Genomic DNA, 21235 nt, shown 5'->3' with positions numbered 1-21235 from the left:
TTTATAGGAAGCAAGTTCAGCTAAAACTGAGTTTGCTAATATTACCATGGTAACAGGTAATGACTCAGATCGGTGAACTCTTCTTCACGTTTGTAACCAAAAACATTTCTCTTCACACTATAGGTTTATCGATGTGAAACTGTGGCTGACCTCTGACCTTTAACTGCTCTGTGAGTGAAGCTGGCATTAGATGACAGTAGAAACATTAGCGTAGCATTTGCCACGAGGCTGTTCAGCTGTCTTGAACAGATGTTGAGTCTGTTGCCGTCAATGACCTGATCAGATTGTTAGATTTAAGGTCAAAGGTCAGGATTCAGCTTCATCTGATCTTGAAGGTGACCATAGACGGATTTGAATCAAACTTATTCATTCTGCGATCACAACAGTATCCTGGTATCTGAGCTCCACTGATGATGGCGGTCTGTCACTCAGGGTGAACCTACGACTCTGGTTGCTGAACTGAGACCAGCAGAGTTTGTTTTTAAACTCTGTTTTAATGAATCTGCTTCCTGGATTAGGGCTCAGGTGAGTCACCACAGGTAACATGAACAGGTGTTAGATGGGAACATGATATCACGTTTCATGCTTTGCCTGAGGACATGCGTGCAGCAGAGGGAGATTTTAATTTCAGGCCAAAATGAAGCTAATCACGAGTGTGTGTTTAAATAGACATTAATGCATTTACATGAAAATACAGCTAGATCGTTTCCAGCATTTAAGGACCGTGGACCTACCGGTATGTGCGTTTTTGGTTATTGTTTTGCCACTGTCTTCATGGATTTAACTATATTTTCTATCTGGTAATGCTACTTCTGCAGGCGTGTCCGTTTCAAGTTTTGGAGAACCAAAGTGTGAACTGCACACAGTGGACTGGCAAGGCTATTACATGTTTTGCCGTGACACTGGTTTGTACAGGTGATGATTCTTGTGGTTTTGAGCTGATGTGGACTAATTGCAGCCAGTTTCATATTGAAAGACATCCCATAACATCCATCCATTCGCTTCTGCTTATCCTTTTCAGGGTTGCGGGGGTGCTGGAGCCTATTCCAGCTGTGATAGGGGGCGAGGCAATAAAAGGCTGCAGATAGCTGCTAACTGCGGCTCCAAGCTAAAATTTTAAACTGATTTTGCCGCGATTGTGCATATCTCATAATAGTCAACCTAAAAACCTCACTCTGGCCTACCATGAACTGTTTACATCATCTGTCCATCCAGACAAAGGGCATGGGGGGGTGGAGCCTATCCCAGCTGTACTCCTGTCTGTCACAGGTCTAACAGACAAGCAGGTGTTTGGACTGTGAGAGGAACCCAGAGAACATGCTCGAGCTGGGATACAAACTAGGAACCTCACAACAGTGCTAACCATTGCGCCTGATGTAGTATTCAGAATGGCGTTTTTCTGGTTTGGTTTCATCACTGGGTCTTGCTTAGGGGAGATCGGCAGACGGATTAGTGATCTGGATGCTGTACCTGTCCTTCATGGTGTAGAGTGAGCGGATACAATGCGCTTCCTCTGAAAGGGGGCTGGCCTCCCTTAGAGATCAGGTGAGGAGCTTAGCCTGCTCGAAAGGAGCCAGTTGGGGTGGTTTGGGCATCTGACAAGGATGCCTCCTGGGTGAGGTGTTCCAGGCATGTCCCACTGGGAGAAGTCCCCGGGGAAGACCCAGGACACGCTGGAGACATGATATCTTTCTAACCCTGGGAACGACAAGGTGACTGGGGAGAGGGAGGTCTGGACTTCTCTGTTTAGGCGACCCGTCCCCGGATAAGTGGAAGAAGCACATAAATCTGATAAAACTGCTTCCTTTTTATGTTGTTGACAGCGGTTATGAGGCTGGTGTCATGGCGTTTCTCTGCAGTGATGAAAAACTCGTCAGATTCAAGAGAAACTTTATTGGTACAAAGCACTTGAACAGCCAACAGGCAGAGAGACACAAATGTTTTGGCACCTGGTATCAAACGACATTCTGGGTATTTTTTTTAATGATGGTGGTGGTGAGGGGTTGGTACAGCACGTCAGCAAAAACACAAAAGAGATATGATTGGTAGAAAGATGACATCAGAGAGATAGAGGCTCGATGATTGGACACATTTTATGAACAACGCTAATAACACTCTTCCTGTTTCCAGAGTCACGTGACTTAATGTTTCACTTTTTCCCACCGTTCTCACACTTCCTGTTTCCTCCAGGAAGTGCTCAAGACAGATGTTAAAATAATGGCGAGTTCAAGCTTCAGATGCTTTTTCATCGACTCAGTGCTCAAAACGAAACTTCTGCACAGCGCAGGCGGACTAAGGATGATCTGATATCCTCGTGTCGGTGTTGTTCCCACATCATCATAATAAATGTTGTTCCAGGTTCAACATTGCAAGTGACCAATCACATTGTTGTGACGTCATACTTTTGCAAGCCAAGCGATTTATTAATTTATGAAATTACAATGTTGCAAGGACAATCTGTATAATGCTTACAGTTTATTAAAAACAGTATCCTGAAATGCAAAGAATTCAAATTGCTGTATTGTCGGACAAAGGCGGTTTCTCACAAGTAGATTATATTTTTAAGGTGTTTTTTTCCGAAGTCGCAAAAGTATGACGTCACAACAATGTGATTGGTCACTTGCAATGTTGAACCTGGAACAACATTTATTATGATGATGTGGGAACAACACCGACACGAGGATATCGTGCGGTGGACTAACTGGGACACGTTCACGGCCGTGCGTCTGTCGCCAAATTCAAAACGAGCTCAAATTTTCTTCAAAGGTCAGATTAAAGAGCGGGCTCCGGGTATGGGGGGGGCGCTGTGGGCATTTACGCATCACAGGTTTGTGGAGTCTGTGTGTGTTTAATCGCATTTAACGCCGTTGGGTCTTTGATCAGGTTTTTAAACGCTGAGCTGATCAGCTTACCACAGGAACTCTTAAGGTTAAACATTTATCATATTTATTCATTCATTTGTCACTGCTCAGCTTAAAGTTGATTCGCAGTGGAGATAACAAATATAAGTGAGGCTGATCATGTGACCCTGGGTGAACTCTGGGTGATTTCTGATTCATAAAATCTCTCCAATCCTCGGTAGCTTTGTGTAACATGTATGATGATTTTTTTTTCTTCCATTAGGCCGTTTCCTTGGTGACAGCAGGGGGGGCAGGGTCTGTAGGCACAGGGTTTGTCCAATCACAGGCCTTGTTTGGCGAGAGAGGCGGACACCTTACGGAAAGAGGAAGTGGTGTGTTAGCATATGTTATGTTTTTACTTTGTGATTTTTTTTTTTTTTTAATTTTTTTTTTTTCTTCCCCGGACTTCTTACCTCATCGGCCAGGGTGTCGAGGGGTGGAGTTTCAGTTGCATTAAGACTTCCATGGGAGGAAGTGTTGCTAAGATGACAAGGGGAGGAGTCAGCCTGGATGATGATTTCAGCACCGTGGTCGGTTCGAGCTTTGGCGCTCTCTCTGAAGCTCAGCTTCTGAGTCTCGATCTGCAAACACACACGCAGGTGTCACATGACTGGGAATCAGGTCACATGACAAAAATGTGCTGCTCCTGAGCTGGGTGTGTAAAGCGCCAAATAAAAGGACAAAAGAAATTATGCTTCCACTGTAAGCGGACAGAGTTTACAGCAAAGGACAAATTAGGTCACGTGACACCGGTGACCTGCGTGAGCAGGGCCGAAGACGTCTCCATTTACGGAGGAGACAGCAGGTCTTCTGCGTGCAGGACGTTGTTTGAAGTTTCTATGACACTGCGGTGTAACAGAGGAGTCGGGAGTGCTGACTCTGCTCCTCCGACCCCCATGAGGAGGTGGATGTTAGTGCGTACCTTCTTCTTCCCTCCTCCCGGCACATGAGTGACGTTCTCCAGAGAGCCGACTTTGGACTGAACGGTCTTAAACTCCACCTTCTCTGACTTGATCTCCACCTTCCCTCCACCTGAGGAGTAGAGCGAAGAGATCAGCCGGTACTACTCGTCTGTGCTACTTTTTATTGATCAGCTCTCCACTTAATCTCGAGATATGTGATTGTGGTGTGGAACGTTACCTGGTTTGTGGTGGATGTTGTCTTTGGAGCCGCACTTTGACGTCACATTACTGAGATCCAGCTTCTTGTTGATGATCTGAACCTACAGACAGACAGGTGAGTGTCAGGATCTACCTGAGAGTCAGCTCTGCACAGCAGGTGGACGGATGTACGTTACCTTGCCCCCTCCAGGTGAGTGTTTCAGGTTCTCCGTGGACCCAACCTTTGACTTCACATTGCTGAGGTCGGGCATTGGATGAGAGGGGAGGGGGGGCGTCCGTCCACGAGCACAGCCAGGAGACCTGGGGGGGGTTCGGACCACCGCCACCTGCAGAATGGCAGAACCATTTTAACCACCGGTACCAGTTACAGACACTGTCAGAACCAGTCCTTCTGTTATTGGCTCTTAAAATCCTGCTCCTCACATACAAGGTCTTAAATAATCAGGCCCCATCTTATCTTAATGACCTTGTGGTACCATATCACCCTGGCCCCGCCCCTCCCTGAGCCTGGTTCTGCCGGAGGTTTCTTCCTGTTCAAAGGGAGTTTTTCCTTCCCACTGTCGCCAAAGTGCTGCTCATAGGGGGTCATATGATTGTTGGGTTTTTCTCTGTATGTATTATTGTATTGAATTCTATTCTATTCTAAAGTTTGCAGATGACACTGCAGTGATAGGATGCATCGCGCACAGGCAGTCCAAACAGTCGTTACATTAATTGTGAGGTGATGCGCTCATCAGTGAAAATGAAGACCTGCAGTTTTACTTAATGCTGTGTAAATCACACAGAACTACACACATTATGTACGGACAGTGTTGGGAAGGTTACTTTTAAAATGTATTCCACTACAGATTACAGAATACATGCCCCAAAATGTATTTTGTAACGTATTCCGTTACGTTACTCAATGAGAGTAACGTATTCTGAATACTTCGGATTACTTAATATATTATCATGCTTTTACAACTACATGAATGTGATTTATTACTATTACTGAAGTTCCGCGGGTCTGAACCGTAGTAAAGGGACCTCTGGCTAATACGTCAGGTTCCCTGTTGGGCTCGTAGCTGAAAACTAGCTTTACTTTGTTGTCTGGGTCAACTTTGCTTGCGAGAGAGAGAGAGACAGAGAGAGGCGTTGAAAGGCTGCTCCAACAGAACTTATTGTTTCGGATGAAAACACGAACACAGCGTACAGTCGAGTCGTAATAGCTTACTTACAACTGGGCTTGTCAGGCACTCTTCTTGGCTGCAGTGGTTATTATTATATTTACATGCTTCCAGCTCCCGTTTCTGCTTGACGATAACTCCTGCTTTTCGACTCTCCTTTTTCTCCCTCCTCGCTCACAGACACATAACGTGTATGGCAGTCCATTCTCCCTGCAGCACGGACTACACTGCCCATGAGGCTACATTCTTTAGGGCTATGTCTGTAACACTCTACCTTTTAGCTTAGCACAACAACAACAACAAAAAAAGGCGCTCTCTCACCCAGGAAACACAGTCACAAAGAGAGCGCGTCACCCTGTAACCATGGCAACCGTAACGCTGCCGCCTGGAACAACAGAACGTAGCTGTCCAACAAAACCGAAACAGTCCCGACCCGCCACAATATGAAACAGGAAAGTACCGCCGTGTAATCAATTTATTTCAACAAAGTAACTGTACTCTAAATACCACCTTTTTAAACGGTAACTGTAACGGAATACAGTTACTCATAGTTACTTATAAAGATGGCGCCGGTGAGGTCGGCTGCCGTCACGACTGCTCCGACCACTTTTTCTTTGTCTTTGTTTTTTAAGTTAGTTTTCAGCGTTTCTAAATCGGCAAAATCATCACCATTGGGTACATTAGGTATGACAGTGACACTCTTGTTTCTATTGGTACACAATGTACTCACAATTCGAAGTTTTTAACTCCGGATCCGAGCTGGCCGAGTGAGATCTCGAGGGAGAACAAAGGGAAGCGGCGGCGGCCTAGAGGGAAGCGAGCCGGCGTCAGGAACAGGCTGAGAGCTCGTGCACACCGCACACCTCTGCCTAGCATCCTGCTCGCCAACGTCCAGTCACTGGAGAACAAGCTTGACGACCTCAGGGCCAGGATAAAGTTCCAGAGAGACATTCGGGACTGCAATCTCCTCTGCTTCACCGAGACATGGCTGAACCCAGCGGTGCCGGACCACGCCATCCAGCCGGCCGAGTTCTTCTCGGTTCACCGCATGGACAGGACACGGGACTCGGGGAAGTCAAGGGGAGGCGGCGTGTGTTTAATGGTGAACAACAACTGGTGCAACAGTGCGAACGTTGTTCCTCTCACACGCTCCTGCACACCAAATCTGGAACTACTGTCCATCATGTGTCGTCCTTTTTATCTACCTCGGGAATTTACATCGGTCATTGTAAGTGCCGTTTATATTCCACCACAAGCGGACACGGTCACCGCCTTATGCGAGCTGCATGAGGCACTCACACAGCACCAGACACAACACCGGGACGCTGCGCTTATTGTGACGGGGGACTTTAATAGCGCCAACCTCAAACGCGCAGCGCCGAACTTTTATCAACACATCACCTGCCCCACCAGGGGTGAAAGGACACTGGACCACTGCTACACTACGGTCAAGGACGGCTACAAGGCACAATCCCGCCCCCCGTTTGGCAAATCTGATCACGCCGCCATCTTCCTCATCCCAAAATACAAACAAAGGCTGAAACAGGAAGTTCCGGTTCAGAGGAAGGTCGCGCGCTGGACGGATCAATCGGTGGCCGCGTTACAGGACGCACTCGATGACGCAGACTGGGGCATGTTCAGAAACAGCTCCGACGATGACGTCAACGTGTTTACGGAAGCGTTGTGGGATTCATCGGGAAACTAGCGGATGATACCGTGGAGACAAAGACTATCACAACGTTTCCCAACCAGAAGCCGTGGGTGGATAAAACCATCCGCGACGCTCTGAGATCCCGCACCGCTGCCTACAACACGGGACTCATGACGGGGGACATGGACCCGTACAAAGCCGCGTCATATAACGTGCGGAGGGCGGTGAAAGAGGCGAAGCAGCGCTACGGGAGGAAACTAGAGTCACAACTCCAACAGAGTGACTCTAGGAGCCTGTGGCGGGGACTAAGGACAATAACGGACTATAAAGCACCAACAACTGGTATGACGAACGCGGCCGTGACTCTGGCAGACGAGCTGAACACTTTCTATGCTCGCTTCGAGGCTGCAGCTAAGGTCTCCAACAATGCTAGTGTTAGCGGCGCTAACGGCTGCAGACAGGAAGATACTGCCAGCACCGGAAACGTGCTCGTCATCTCCGAGCATGAAGTAAGGAGAGCCTTCAAGAGAGTGAACACCAGGAAAGCAGCAGGACCAGACGGCATCCCAGGTCGTATCCTCAGAGACTGCGCATACCAGCTAGCTCCTGTGTTCACTGAGATATTCAACATCTCTTTATCTCAGTCGGTGATCCCCACATGCTTCAAGGAGTCCATCATTGTTCCTGTCCCGAAGAAACCCCACCCTGCTTCTCTCAATGACTATCGCCCTGTAGCCCTCACCTCAGTAGTGATGAAGTGTTTTGAACGCCTGGTCAGAGACTTCATCATTTCTTCACTACCAGACACACTGGACCCACTACAGTTCGCTTACCGTCCAAATCGTTCCACAGACGATGCCATCTCTCATCTCCTCCACACATCACTCACTCACTTGGACACTAGAAGGGGGAATTATGTTAAAATGCTCTTCATAGACTACAGCTCTGCATTTAACACCATAATTCCCTCCACACTCACCACCAAGCTGGAGCATCTGGGACTCAGCTCATCTATGTGTCAGTGGATCTCCAACTTCCTAACTGGCAGACCACAGGCAGTAAGGATGGGCGGACATGTCTCAGCCTCCACCACTCTCAGCACTGGAGCCCCCCAGGGGTGTGTTCTGAGCCCCCTGCTGTACTCTTTGTACACATATGACTGTGTGGCCACTACCAGCTCCACCACCATCATCAAGTTTGCTGACGACACCGTCGTGGTGGGCCTGATCTCTGATAACAACGAGACGGCCTACCTGAAGGAGATTAGGAATCTGGAGAACTGGTGCCAGAGGAACAACCTCCTTCTAAACGTCAGTAAGACAAAGGAGCTGATAGTGGACTTCAGCACTAAGCAGGAGAGGAACTACCAGACCCCCGTCATCAACGAGTGCCCAGTGGAGAGAGTGGACAGCTTCAAATACCTCGGAGTTCACATCACGCAGGACCTGTCATGGTCCTGTCACATCAACACCGTGGTGAAAAAGGCCCGACAGCGTCTCTACCACCTCAGACGCTTGAGAGACTTCCAACTGCCCTCCAAGGTGCTCAGGAACTTTTACTCGTGCACCATAGAGAGCATCCTGGCGGGAAACATCTTAACCTGGTTCGGGAACAGCACCATGCAGGACAGACGAGCTCTACAGAGGGTTGTGCGGTCAGCTGAGCGCACCATCCGCTCCGAGCTCCCTGACCTGCACTCAATCTACAGCAGGCGGTGCTGGACCAAGGCCAGGAAGATCGTGAAGGACCTCAGCCATCCCAACAACAGACTGTTCTCTCTGTTGAGGTCAGGAAAGCGATTCCGCTCCCTGAAGACCAACACAGAGAGACTGAGGAGGAGCTTCTTCCCGCAGGCGATACGGTCTCTCAATCACACCACCACACAGTACTGACCCACACATATGGTTCTTACACACACACACTGGACTTTCTGGACTTTGGTTTTGCACAACACTGGTCACTATATTCTTCATTTCCGGTTAATACTTGTACAGCTGCTGTTATTGTGTATATATTTATTTATATTTAGATTCCTTCATACATTCTTATATAGTTCTATATTGTGTATTGTGTATTTTGTTGTACAGTTATTTTATTTTCAACTTTAATTTATATATTTATCTTATTCTTCCCAGTTAAATTTACCCTTCATTCTAATTTGTGTTGTACAGTTATTTCATTTTTAACCTTAATTTATATTTTATTCCTTCCTAGTTAAATTTACCCTTTTTAATTTTTCATATTTATTTCCTATCTTATTCATAGCCTTTTCCTTTTTTGTTCTCTTTAGGTCACGAGCAGTTGTCCAAGCATTTCACTACATATCGTACTGTGTATGACTGTGTACGTGACAAATAAAATTTGAATTTGATTTGATTTGATTATTTTGTATTTTAAATACGTAACGGCGGTACATCTATTCCGTTACTCCCCAACACTGTGTACGGATCATTTCAGTAACATGCGTGCTCTGGAACAACATAGTGACTGCAGACAGAACGACCCTGCTGAACCAGTAACCCTCTGTCAGAGTATCTATACACTGCTGTACTGCTGGTTTGACTGCAGTAAAGCGTATGAATACTTCAGCACCTATCTCAGGTGTTCTCACCTTCTTCACCTCTCTGTTAGGCGTGGACGATCGGCTGGCGGGAGAACGACTTCCTGGACTGCTGACGCCGTCCACGGACTCTGACAGACAGACAGACACGGGTTAGTGGCTCTGATGGGTTAAACTGGTGTGACTGGTTATACTGGGTCAGTGTACCTGTGCTCTTGGCTGAGATCATCTTGGCTGCTCTGGCGCCTCCTGCTGTCCTGGAGGCCTGAAACACAATGTCGGTTACCATGGTGAAAAGGAGCGAGGTCTGAAAGCTGTGAATTTGGGAAAAATCTTCCAGTTCGTGAACATTTCCCATCATCGTGTTGGCCTCGTGCATGGCGCCAGCCTCTGGGAACAGCTGATTATTGATTCCGATCAGTAAGTGTACAGATTTACCTTCATTGATTCTTCAGAAGTTGCCTTCACAGCGGCTTTTTCTGTGGGAGGATTAAAAAAATATCTTAATGTGGACTAATAATCAAAGAACAGCCAGAATTCGTCGATCGCTGACTCTCTGACTTTGGTAAAAGTTGCTGCTCGTCAGGTTTTTTTCATGTTCATCTTATGTGGAGCAAGAGTCGCTTTCTTCTCCGGCTCCAGTTAACAGCCATCCAATCAGAGTGGAGGGGTGGAGCAAAATAAGTTGGGAGTAGGGTTAGGATTAAAGCTCAGTCAAGTAATCAGTTTCTCGTAACACCTTTAGTTATCGATCAAATTGAATTGTTGTCTTTAAATGTTTTTAAAACTAAACTCAAAGGCCTACAGGCTGCCTCAATAATGTGTAATTGTTTTGTGTAATTTTAACTTTGTTTGTTCGTATGTATTTGTCTTGAAATGTGCTGCCTCTTGGCCAGGACTCCCTTGAAAAAGAGGTCTTTGATCTCAACGGGACATTCCTGGTTAAATAAAGGTTAAATAAATAAATAAAAATGTCAGTAATTATTGTTACCAACCTTCCATCTTCTGCGTTTCATAGGCGGGGCCATCTGTGAGGGGGGCGGAGTCTCCATCCATCTTCACTCCTACAGAGGAGGGGAGGACACAGAGAGGAGAGGTGATGAAGAGGAGTCAGTGAGCATGCTCAGGCACGGTGAATCACCATGATGATGATGATAATGCAGAAATACAATCATAAAAGTCTGAATGTGTCAGCGCAGCTACACCCGAGCCCGCTCTTCCTCCTCCTCCGTGTTAGCTCCGGGCCTAACAGCAGCCTGCGGACTGATCCGGTCACCGCAAACCCGCCGCAGCTGCTCCGAGAATCTCCGAGGAGGAGGATGAAGAGGGTGAAGAGAAGGAGGACGGGCGTTGTCCGGCTCTTACCTCCTGCTGCTGCTGCTGCTGCTGCTGTCGGTCCGTCTGCTGCTCCACCCTGCGCCGCTCTAACAGGGAGGGAGGGGGGCGCAGGCTGCTGCATGCCGGGAGGAAGCTGCCGTTACCATGGCAATCCGTTGCATCCAGACGGAGGAGAGAAAGTGTCGCGTTCTCGTCTCAGGTCGCACGCGATGACGGCGATGAAGTTCCGGCTCTCTTTATAGACATTAAACCAGCTTAAATAACGCGATTCTGCTCCGAAGAGTGAAATTCTCACAGGTGTGAGAGGGGTCACAGTAATCTGAACCGGAACTGCAGCTGCACACAGGTGAGAATAAAACAACATCACCTGATATGTGATTGCCTGGGACACAGAGACACACAGGCTGTGTCCCAATTAAGAGTCTGCACGCTTGAAGTACGCATTTTAAGTGCGGTTACGTCACCGCCACGCGACGACGGCTGTCCCAATTCTAAGTGTGATTCAAATGCATACTCCAAATGCGCCGTCGATTTCCCCAAATATCAAGCGTGGTCCGGTGCACGCTTCGTGGTCCCATATATCCCACAATTCATAGCGCGGCGGTGGATGTGGATAATTTTGCCGCAAAATACGGCAAAAGCGAGCGGCCGAAGAGGTTTTTTTTCCCAAACTTTATTGAAATGATAAAGCGAACAGTCAGTCATTCCAGTTCAGTTTGTACAGTAGACATACAAGGCAAATAAGAGTAACAATATACAGTACAATGAAATAAGAAGGATAAATAAATAAAGGATAAAAAAGAAAAAGGGGGGAATGTGACAGACTTCATAACAACTTTGTACTTGAAAGTTGTGACAGCTCATTCGTTAAACATTTCTGAATGAATTTCAATCAGTGATAAACCTTTTTTATTGGATGTGTGTGTGTATATATGTATATGTATGTGTGTGTGTATATATGTATATGTATGTGTGTGTGTATATATGTATATGTATGTGTGTGTGTATATATGTGTGTACATACATACATACATACATACACATGTCACACAGTGGAAATTTGTATTTATCTTGTATATTGTTTTTATTCTGATTTTTAGTGTTTATTTATGAGTGTTGTTTTATTTGCATGGTTTTATTCTGTTTCTATTGCATGGTTTTTAGTGTTTTATGTGACATGGTTTTTATCCACTGTGGACTGGCTGCACATGGGACAAATTAGCTGATAGGGACCACCTGCTGAGGCAGGGGTGTGTCCAGAGGTGGCCTATCAGCTGTGTAAAGACCTTTTAAAAACAGGCTAGCTGAGCACTGAAGAGAGAGGCCCCAGACTGGAAGGTTAATGCAAGATGGCCAGTGTGATGCGGCGACCAAGTCCTGACCTCATGGAACGGCAACAGTAAGAGACAACGCGTGTGATTGGCAGCAGGGCAGAGGTTTACCTCTGCCTGCATTTGTGAGTAGGGTCTCTACTGTTGTTTACTGGGTGCAGCTGGATTGGGAGAGGGTCACCATGGCCATGAGCCAGGGCCGCTTCTGGGACCATTGTTCTGGCCCCTATTTGTTATGTTACAGGACACCGACACAAGGGGAGCTGTGGCGGTGGTCGCATCATGGATTCGGGTGCAGAACGCAAGCCGGACTGGGAAGTGATGGGCCAGCGGAAGGACAAGAAGATGGGAGGCTCTTTCTTGTCTGCTGAAGACGGGGCTGGCGTGGACTCTGCTCTAAAGGAGGAATTCCTGGCCTGCTGATGGACCCATAATGAACATGTGGCCTAATTATAGCAGGGGGGGGGGGGGGGTTAGTGAATGTAGAAAATGGTAGTTTTACGGGTTTTAGAATTGTTTTTAGTAGAGAGCAAACATTTTATTACGTACATTTTAAGGGTGTTTTTATTTGTGCTCTCTGGCCCAGTAATAAACTGTTCCTGATCAGACCTGCTTACTCTCTGTGCCCGTGGTATCTGACTCGCTTGCTCCCCCTTGTATTTTAAAGAATCTTTCTTTTTAGCGTGACATTCTGGCGCCACCGCTTTAGTGTCCGCCGCGCGTTACACACACACACACACACACACACACTCTGGGTGAATGTGCAGTAGTAGCAGCAAGCAGGTGAATTCTGTACATTAATATGAACAGACATCTGACTATTTTACAGGATGGACAATATAAACATATTTAACCCTTGTGTGGTGTTCGTATTTTTGTTACTCAGCCAGTGTTCATGGGTCTGGTGGACCCGCTAGAGTTTTGGCTTTCCAAATTAACACTATCAAACAATTTTATGTTAAATTACTCAACAGATGTTTACTTCATCCCAATTACAAGACATATGCACAGTAAACATGGTTAATTTTTTCCCTTTACCTTTGTTAGATCACATTTATGAATTAATGTGCTTCTCGTTTTTCTTTTATATAAAATGTTATAAATAAATCAGTTATAATCAAGTAGAGTGAGTGGAAAGACACAACACATTTACACGTGAAAAAATAATTAATTGTTTAATTTTTCTTTTGAAAAAAACTGAACACGGGTCTCACAGACCCGAACACCATACAAGGGTTAAAATGAAAGGAATTGAAATGTACATTGTACCTTGGTTTAGTGTCTGGAAGAGAGTCCTGTCTCAGTCAATTATAGATGATGTTTTTGATTTGATTTGATTTTTATTGATTAGCATTCAAATATCTCAGTGAAAACAGAACAAAGATCTACCACAAAGCAAGAAAGCATGAGACAAGGCTAATCAAAAGGTATTGGCTGAAGCATTTGCTTATTACGCCAACCCTTTAATAAAAGATATTTTTGCATGCAGCTCCTGTACACAGGGCTCGAAGCAAATAATAAAACAAAGCAAAACAAACAAACAAGAAAAAAAAACTTTCCACCTTAGATAAGTAACTACATCAAAGCAAAAGAATCAAGAGGTTTTTTGTTTTGTTTTTTGCTCTTTTCATTCTTGATTTATATATTTTTCTAATACTCTATTTTTAAACATATTTTTAAACAAGGAAAATGAACCACACCTTTTTAAATCACTGTCACAACTATTCCACAGGTTAAATCCTCTAACAGAAACACATCTCTGCTTTATATTTGTCCTCATCTTGTTTTCCTTAAAGAAATCTGTTCCCCTTAAGTCATATTGACTCTCTCTGACTTTGAACAGCTTCTGAGTACTGCGGCAAAGCAAGTTATTTTGTGCTTTATACATTATCTGTGCCATTTTATATTCAACTAAATCATAAAATTTCAGGGTATTCAGATTAATAAACACAATGTTAGTTGGTTCTATATAGTTTGATTGGTTTATAATTCTTATAGCTCTTTTTTTGTAACTTGAAAATATGAAGAGTGTTCGTTTTATATGCATTACCCCATATCTCCAGACAGTAAGTCATATATGGAAGCAACAGAGAACAATAAAGTGTGTATAATGATTTTTTGTTCAGGACATGCTTTGTTTTATAGAGGATAGCAATGGTTTTTGACATTTTTGTTTTCACATGGTTTATATGAGACTTCCAACTCAGCTTATCATCGATTATCACTCCAAGAAATTTATTTACGTACACTCTTTCAATTTCAATTCCATTAACCCTTATTTTAGATACATTTTTCATTTGTCTAGTGCCAAAAATAATCAATTTTGTTTTCTTTATATTTAATGATAACTTATTTACATCAAACCAGTTTTTTAATATATTTAACTCCTTTTCCGCTGTAGTCAGAAGCTGTTCTAGGTTTTTACCTGAGCAGTACAGAGTGGTATCATCAGCAAACAATACACATTTTAACAGTTTGGAAACACTACATATACCATTTATATATAATATGAATAATTTAGGGCCCAGCACAGAGCCCTGAGGAACACCACAAGTTACCTTCAACTGCTTAGATTTTACATTATTGAATTCGACATATTGATATCTTTCATCCAGGTAACTTTTCATCCACTTGTATGCTATCCCTCTTATGCCATATCTCTCTAGTTTATTCATTAATATAGAATGATCAGTTGTATCAAATGCCTTTTTTAAGTCTATAAAAATACCAACAGTATATTCCTTATTATCTATAGCATTAGATATCCCTTCAACAAGTTCCATCACTGCCATCGAAGTGGACCTTTTCACTCTAAAGCCATATTGGTTATCACTTAGGAGATTATGCTTCTCAATATATTTATCAAGTCTATTAACAAATAACTTCTCTAAAATTTTTGAGAACTGTGGGAGCAGTGATATTGGCCTATAATTGGTAAACTGACATCTCTCTCCGTTTTTATGGATTGGAATAACTTTTGCTATTTTCATTTGTGAGGGAAACACACCAGTTTGAAAGGACAGATTACAAATGTATGTGAAAGGTTGCACTATATATTCTATAATACTTTTAACTAATATCATGTCAATACCAAAACAGTCAGTGGACTTTTTATTTTTAAATGTCTTCACAATGTTAATTATTTCTCTATGAGTTGCAGCACCAATAAACATGGAGGACACATTCTGAGTAATATGTTTATTTAGGTTGTTATTATTTCTTGACTCTGGAATTTCTTTTGCTAAATTAAAGCCAACATTTACAAAGAAATCATTAAATTCATTTGCAATGTCTTTAGTTTTATCAAGCACAATATCTTTATCTTTTTTAAAATAATCTGGATAATTCTTATTTTTTGAGCCCTTTTTGATTAGACTGTTTAATATCCTCCATGTTTCTTGTGTGTTACTACTTTGCTCCAATAATTTGTGGTAATATTCTTTCTTACTTGTTCTTATAATATTTACTAATCTATTTTTATATAACTTGTACTTTATTTCAGCATCTTTTGTCCTCTGTTTTATGAATCTCTTATATAGATTATTTTTCTTTTTACATGCATCTTCTATCCCCTTTGTGATCCATGGCTTATTGGATCTGTGATGCTTTCTAGTGATCTTCATTAAAGGACAATGTTTTTCATATAGTGAAATTACTGTTGATAAGAATGCATCATATGCACTATTTGAATCTTCATTTGCAAAATCCTCATTCCAATTGTGTTCCTTTAAGTCCACCTGGAGGGCAGCAATGGCTCTTGTTGCTCTATGTCGTATCATATCAAATATTTGATTCTTTTGTTTAGTTTTAATCCCAAAATAATTTTGAAAAATTGCAAAAACAGGAAGATGATCGCTTATATCAGTTATAAGAAGTCCACCTACTATTTCATGGTCAATTTTATTTGTGAATATATTATCTATCAATGTAGCTGTATCAGTTGTTATTCTACTTGGTTTTATAATTACAGGGGAAAGGGAGTTACTATACATTGTATTGATGAAATCTGTTGTTTTCTGATGTCCATTTGGGTTTAGCAAATCTATATTAAAATCACCACAAATTATTTGCACTTTTTTATCATTTAGGTTGCTAAACATAGCAGCAAGTTTTTCATTGAATATCTCAAGGCATGAACCTGGTGTCCTATAGATGCAACTTATAATTATATTGTTAGCTTTTTCAACATGAATTTCAATAGTGACACATTCCAATACGTTATCTATGGTGCTTGACATGCATTCAATCAGACTACATTTCAAAACTTTATCTACATATAAAGCAACACCGCCTCCTTTTTTATTCACCCTGTTCATTGTAAATAATTCATATCCTTCCAGTCCCATTTCACTAACTTTCTCATTATCGAGCCATGTTTCTGATATTGCAATTATATTAAACTTTTTTAACTTACTTAAACATTCTGTAATTTTAGAAAATTTTTTATACAGGCTTCTACTATTGAAATGTATGACCGACAATGCATTTGCCATTTTAATATTCACATTGAATTGGTCATCTGTATAGTACTCACAAGTATTATTGGTGTTATTGTAGAAGTGGGTATCTGGGTCAATGTTACTTTCAGGGTCATGCATGTTGTGCTCTGCATAGTTAAACGTTTTGAAGTTTGTTTTCTCAGAGTGTGGCAAATTAACCACCTTGACAGTCCTTTTCATAATCAAATTCTTTCTCTTCAATATCTCTGAATGGAAACCTATAATCTGTGTCCAAACTTGTCATTTATGTGTTTTTGTTTTTGTTGTTGTTGTTTCCATTGTTTTTGAGCCGTAAGGCCAGAAACACTTTCCATACCCATTGTTCATTATCCAATCGTCACTTTTCCAATAGATTCCATAGCAGATTCCTGATTATTTATATTGCTCTAAGTCTTTGAGTTCTCTTATCATCACAACTTTCGCTTCTTTGGGATTGCCATTTAGTCTTATCATTACGTTGCAGTTCCTCGTCCATGTCGCTTGTATCTTATTTTGTTTTCTCAGGCTGCGTGCCTGTCTTGCAATTTCAGCAGTCTTTTTCGTTAAATGTTCATTTAAATACACACCAGTCCCTTTTAGCTTCTTACCCTGTTTCAGTAACTCAATCTTTGTTTTGTGACTCACAAACCGAAGAATGATTGATGGCTTTGTTTTACTGTCTTTTCTGGGGAGCGTGTGGCATGCTGCAATATGATGTCTCTGCTTACATTCTTCGTTTGAAGGAATTTTATCACTTGCTGTTCAAGCGTTTGCAGCTCCTCTACCGGGGCATCTTCACCGTCTTTACCTCCACCAGCTGTTACTCTGGCGTAGGTTCGGTGTTGCGTCTCCAGTCCACTTATGACTAAATCATCCATTCTTGTGTATTGTTCAAGGTCCTCGATTCGCCATTCCAAGTCGTCTATTTTCTTGTCCTTGTCCTTTATGAGGTTTTTTAGTTGTTTTATTTCATCCATTAGGTCATGTAGCATACCTTGTTGTTTAGCCACTTTGCTCAGTTCATCAGACATGAAATTAAGCGATTTCCTAATCTCCTCCAACTCCTCTTCAACTGCTGGGTTTGCTTTTTTAGGCGGCATTTTGAAAATGATGAGATTGGTATTTCCTTGTGATGGCCCGTTGAAATCACTGTTGATTTACTTCTTGGTGCCTTGCTAGAGGAGCCTGGGCCCAGTGGCTGCTGGAGGATCCTGGGCCTGGTGGAGCAGGAGGATCCTGGGCCTAGTGGCTGCTGGAAGAGCCTGGGCCTAGTGGCTGCTGCAGGAGCCTGGGCCTGGTGGCTGCTGGAGGATCCTGGGCCTAGTGGCTGCTGGAAGAGCCTGGGCCCAGTGGCTACTGGGGGATCCTGGGCCTGGTGGAGCAGGAGGGTCCTGGGCCTAGTGGCTGCTGGAAGAGCCTGGGGCCTAGTGGCTGCTGGAAGAGCCTGGGCCCAGTGGCTGCTGGAGGATCCTGGGCCCAGTGGCTGCTGGAAGAGCCTGGGCCCAGTGGCTGCTGGAGGATCCTGGGCCTAGTGGCTGCTGGAAGAGCCTGGGGCCTAGTGGCTGCTGGAAGAGCCTGGGCCTCTGATGATGTGAGAGGGCGGGTGTGTGTGTTTAGGGCACGGATGGCTTGGGGATAGAAGCTCCTCTTGAGTCTCTCTGTCCTTGCCCGGATGATGCGGAACCTTCTACCAGATTGCAGAAGCTGGAACAGTTTGTTGCCAGGATGGGACGGGTCCTTCAGTATCTGCGCTGCTCTAGTCCGGCATCTCCTGGTGTAGGTGTCCTGAAGCGGGGGGAGAGCAATCCTGCAGCAGCGTTCTGCTGTACGGATCACTCTCTGGAGAGCTTTTTGGTCCTTCACACAGCTGTTCCCAAACCACGATGTCATGTTCTGTGTGAGGATGCTCTCCACAGCGCCTGTATAGAAAATCCTGAGGATCTTTGGAGAGACCCTGAACTTCCTCAGTTGTCGTAGGTGATACAGGCGCTGCCTAGCCTAATGTATTAATTCTGGTTGTGTTTACGGACCTTGAACCTATATTATGTGCTACATGGCGCTCAAAAATTACATCAAAATGTTTTAGTACAACTTTGGTCAGCTACGAAGCCACTTGGTGGATTGTTGGAGCTTACGGCTGCCATAGTCAGGAGCCTCGCAGAGTAACACGTACCGTGCTTCAACGTAATATTACCATATTGTGTGCGTATAAGGACCCCAAAATAGCTCCTGTTAAGAGACATGCTTACAAAGTGGATTTCAAACTCAGTCACTCAGTAGAACATGTGAACAGAGCAGCTGCGAGAGAATTCAACATTAATGAATCAATGGTACAGAAGTGCAGGAAGCGAGAAGAATGAGATGAGTAAAGTTCGATTTATCTGACTGTTTGGTTTTGCTTAATGCGCCTTTTAATCTGGTGCGCCTTATGGTCTGAAAAACAGGATAGCTTATCTTTCTTGTAGAAATGTGCTCCAAATAAAGAACTTTGTGTTGACAAGACTGTAACGTAAAGACTGAACACCTGTCACAGGTGTTGCAGCGGTTGCTCTGCAGTCCTCAAGTGTGAGTGCAGTAGAGCTGCATGTAGTTGGTGGTGTTTCCTGTCTGTAATGTCCTGAAACTTTGAGCCACACCTGAGGTACAGATGTGCGTTTCTCATTCTCTGCATGCGAGAAGCAGAAGGTGAAGAACAGCGAATGACTGTTGAAGCGCCGTGGTTCCTGTATTTTCTTCAGTTTCTCACCTGTGGCGGACAAGAAGGTGCACCTGATGCTCTGAAGACGCACCGTTAAAATCAGTGCAGGAGGAAACTAACAAATCTTAGGCTCTCGCTGTGTCCATCAGCTCAGCATAGCTGTGTGACTCAGCACAGGTGAGCTGTGTTATCCGCTGCTGTTTGTAGGTTTTGGAAACTTTCCGAGGAGCATCAGAAACAGCAGACTTAAAAAAGAGGATGCAATAAAGAACAATGTTCAGGGTTCTTTATTGTCACTCACCATGAAGAAACGCAACACAACGAGAAGAAGTTATAACAAGTTAAGTTAAATGACCTGATTAAAATCAAATAAATAGAAAAGTAAAAATAAATAAATACATTTAATCTTCAGAAGCATGGGAGTCCAGCACAGTTCAGCCATCCATCCATAAATTATAATGTATAGTGGCATATACTTTTAGCTTTAATAATCTAAACATGTTCAGGTATAAGTTTAAACATAATGGTGTTCCAGCTCCCCTTAGCAGATAAGAAGTTAGCAGGTCCACCACAAGGGGGCGCTCTAGTGTACTGAAGTGAAGCATGGCTTTGTACGATCAGCCTATAAAACCGTTAAAGCGTCCATGTAATCCAATTCATCATGACATGGTGTTTTTGTTTATATGTGATTAACATTTGGATACTTTTGTAACACAGGGAGTAGGCCCGACCCAGTCCACCTGCCCCTCCTGCCCTCCCCTAACGGCTTCATCGGGTCAGGTAAATAAAGCACTGGAGGCAGCAGGACAGGCTAGCAGCACTCACTGTAACCAGTAGGAAGTGTTTTGAGAGAGAGCGGTGCTGCCCACCTTTAAAACCACATACCAAACCCCTGCGGTGCAACATTATCCTGCTTCATAACCTCGTTCCTCCATATTTATCTGATCTTCATATGTACTCGCCCCCTCGTACACTCCGCTCTTCTTCAGCTTCCCTTCTGTCTGTTCCACGTGCTCGCCTGGCTACCACACGACTCAGAGCCTTTAGTTGTTCTGCCCGAGACTTTGGATGCACTTCCAGCAGATCTTCAGACCACCAACTCTCTCACCACTTTTAAATCACGTCTTAAAACCATCTGTTCAGAATTGCATTCCCTTCATCATGACTCAGTCTTAGTCCATTTGACCTTGTTTAGCTTTTATACTTCCATACTTATTCTTAGATTTGTTTACCTTATGTTTTTATTTTGTAGCACTAATGTAGGGAAACCTTCGAGGTCTTTAAAGGTGCCTATAAATAAAATGCAATATTATTATTATTATTGTCTGTGAAGGTTCTCAGTCATCCAGGTCATCGTAGTCAAAGGAGCTTGCAAAGAAAAGCGTCTGGACTTCTATAAGTTGCTTGAAGACGTTTCACCTCTCATCCGAGAAGCTTCTTCAGTTCTAAGGTCAAATGGTGGAGAGTCCCAGATATAAACCTAGTGGGAGTTTCCCCCCACAGAGGGACAAAAGGACCCCCTGATGATCCTCTAATCACCTGAGCCAAGGTGTGAAACTGGGCGTGGGTCCCAATCAGCCAGAGTTTCGGGTGAGCTCATTGTGAAACCTGGCCCCACCTTATCATGACCTCAGGAATTCGCATGATAAGGTGGGGCCAGGTTTCACAATGAGCTCACCCGAAACTCTGGCTGATTGGGACCCACGCCCAGTTTCACACCTTGGCTCAGGCGATTAGAGGATCATCAGGGGTCCTTTTGTCCCTCTGTGGGGGGAAACTCCCACTAGGTTTATATCTGGGACTCTCCACCATTTGACCTTAGAACTGAAGAAGCTTCTCGGATGAGAGGTGAAACGTCTTCAAGCAACTTATAGAAGTCCAGACGCTTTTCTTTGCAAGCTCCTTTGACTATTATTATTATTATTATTATTATTATTATTATTATCATCCTCTGATCACAACTCGTAACTCAGGCTGAGGGACAGTTCTCTG

At 43.8% G+C, this 21235-nt stretch overlaps 1 protein-coding gene across 2 annotated transcripts; it reads right to left on the bottom strand.

Annotated features, from left to right (window-relative positions):
• Positions 1-84: 84 nt before the first annotated feature.
• Positions 85-20877, bottom strand: maptb (microtubule-associated protein tau b). 2 transcript variants are annotated; one of them, XM_085404971.1, is made up of 10 exons: positions 10764-20877; positions 10394-10462; positions 9837-9877; positions 9606-9663; positions 9450-9529; positions 4198-4347; positions 4041-4122; positions 3823-3932; positions 3314-3481; positions 85-3213 (listed from the first exon to the last, which is right to left on the bottom strand). In XM_085404971.1, exons 1-10 carry the CDS (start codon positions 10855-10857, stop codon positions 3181-3183), a joined length of 885 nt encoding a protein of 294 aa, XP_085261097.1. In that variant the 5' UTR covers positions 10858-20877; the 3' UTR covers positions 85-3180. The 2 variants fall into 2 exon arrangements, with proteins under 2 accessions (XP_085261097.1, XP_085261098.1); XM_085404972.1 differs by having other exon boundaries at positions 10394-10459.
• Positions 20878-21235: the final 358 nt, after the last annotated feature.

The sequence above is a fragment of the Rhamphochromis longiceps genome, linkage group LG4 (genome assembly GCF_057381845.1).
Source record: "Rhamphochromis longiceps isolate RC_006_pf linkage group LG4, R_longiceps_female_GT1.1, whole genome shotgun sequence".
NCBI classification, from domain to species: Eukaryota; Metazoa; Chordata; class Actinopteri; order Cichliformes; family Cichlidae; genus Rhamphochromis; species Rhamphochromis longiceps.
Note: the sequence above shows the minus strand (reverse complement) of the source record. Positions and strands in the feature narration are given on the sequence as shown.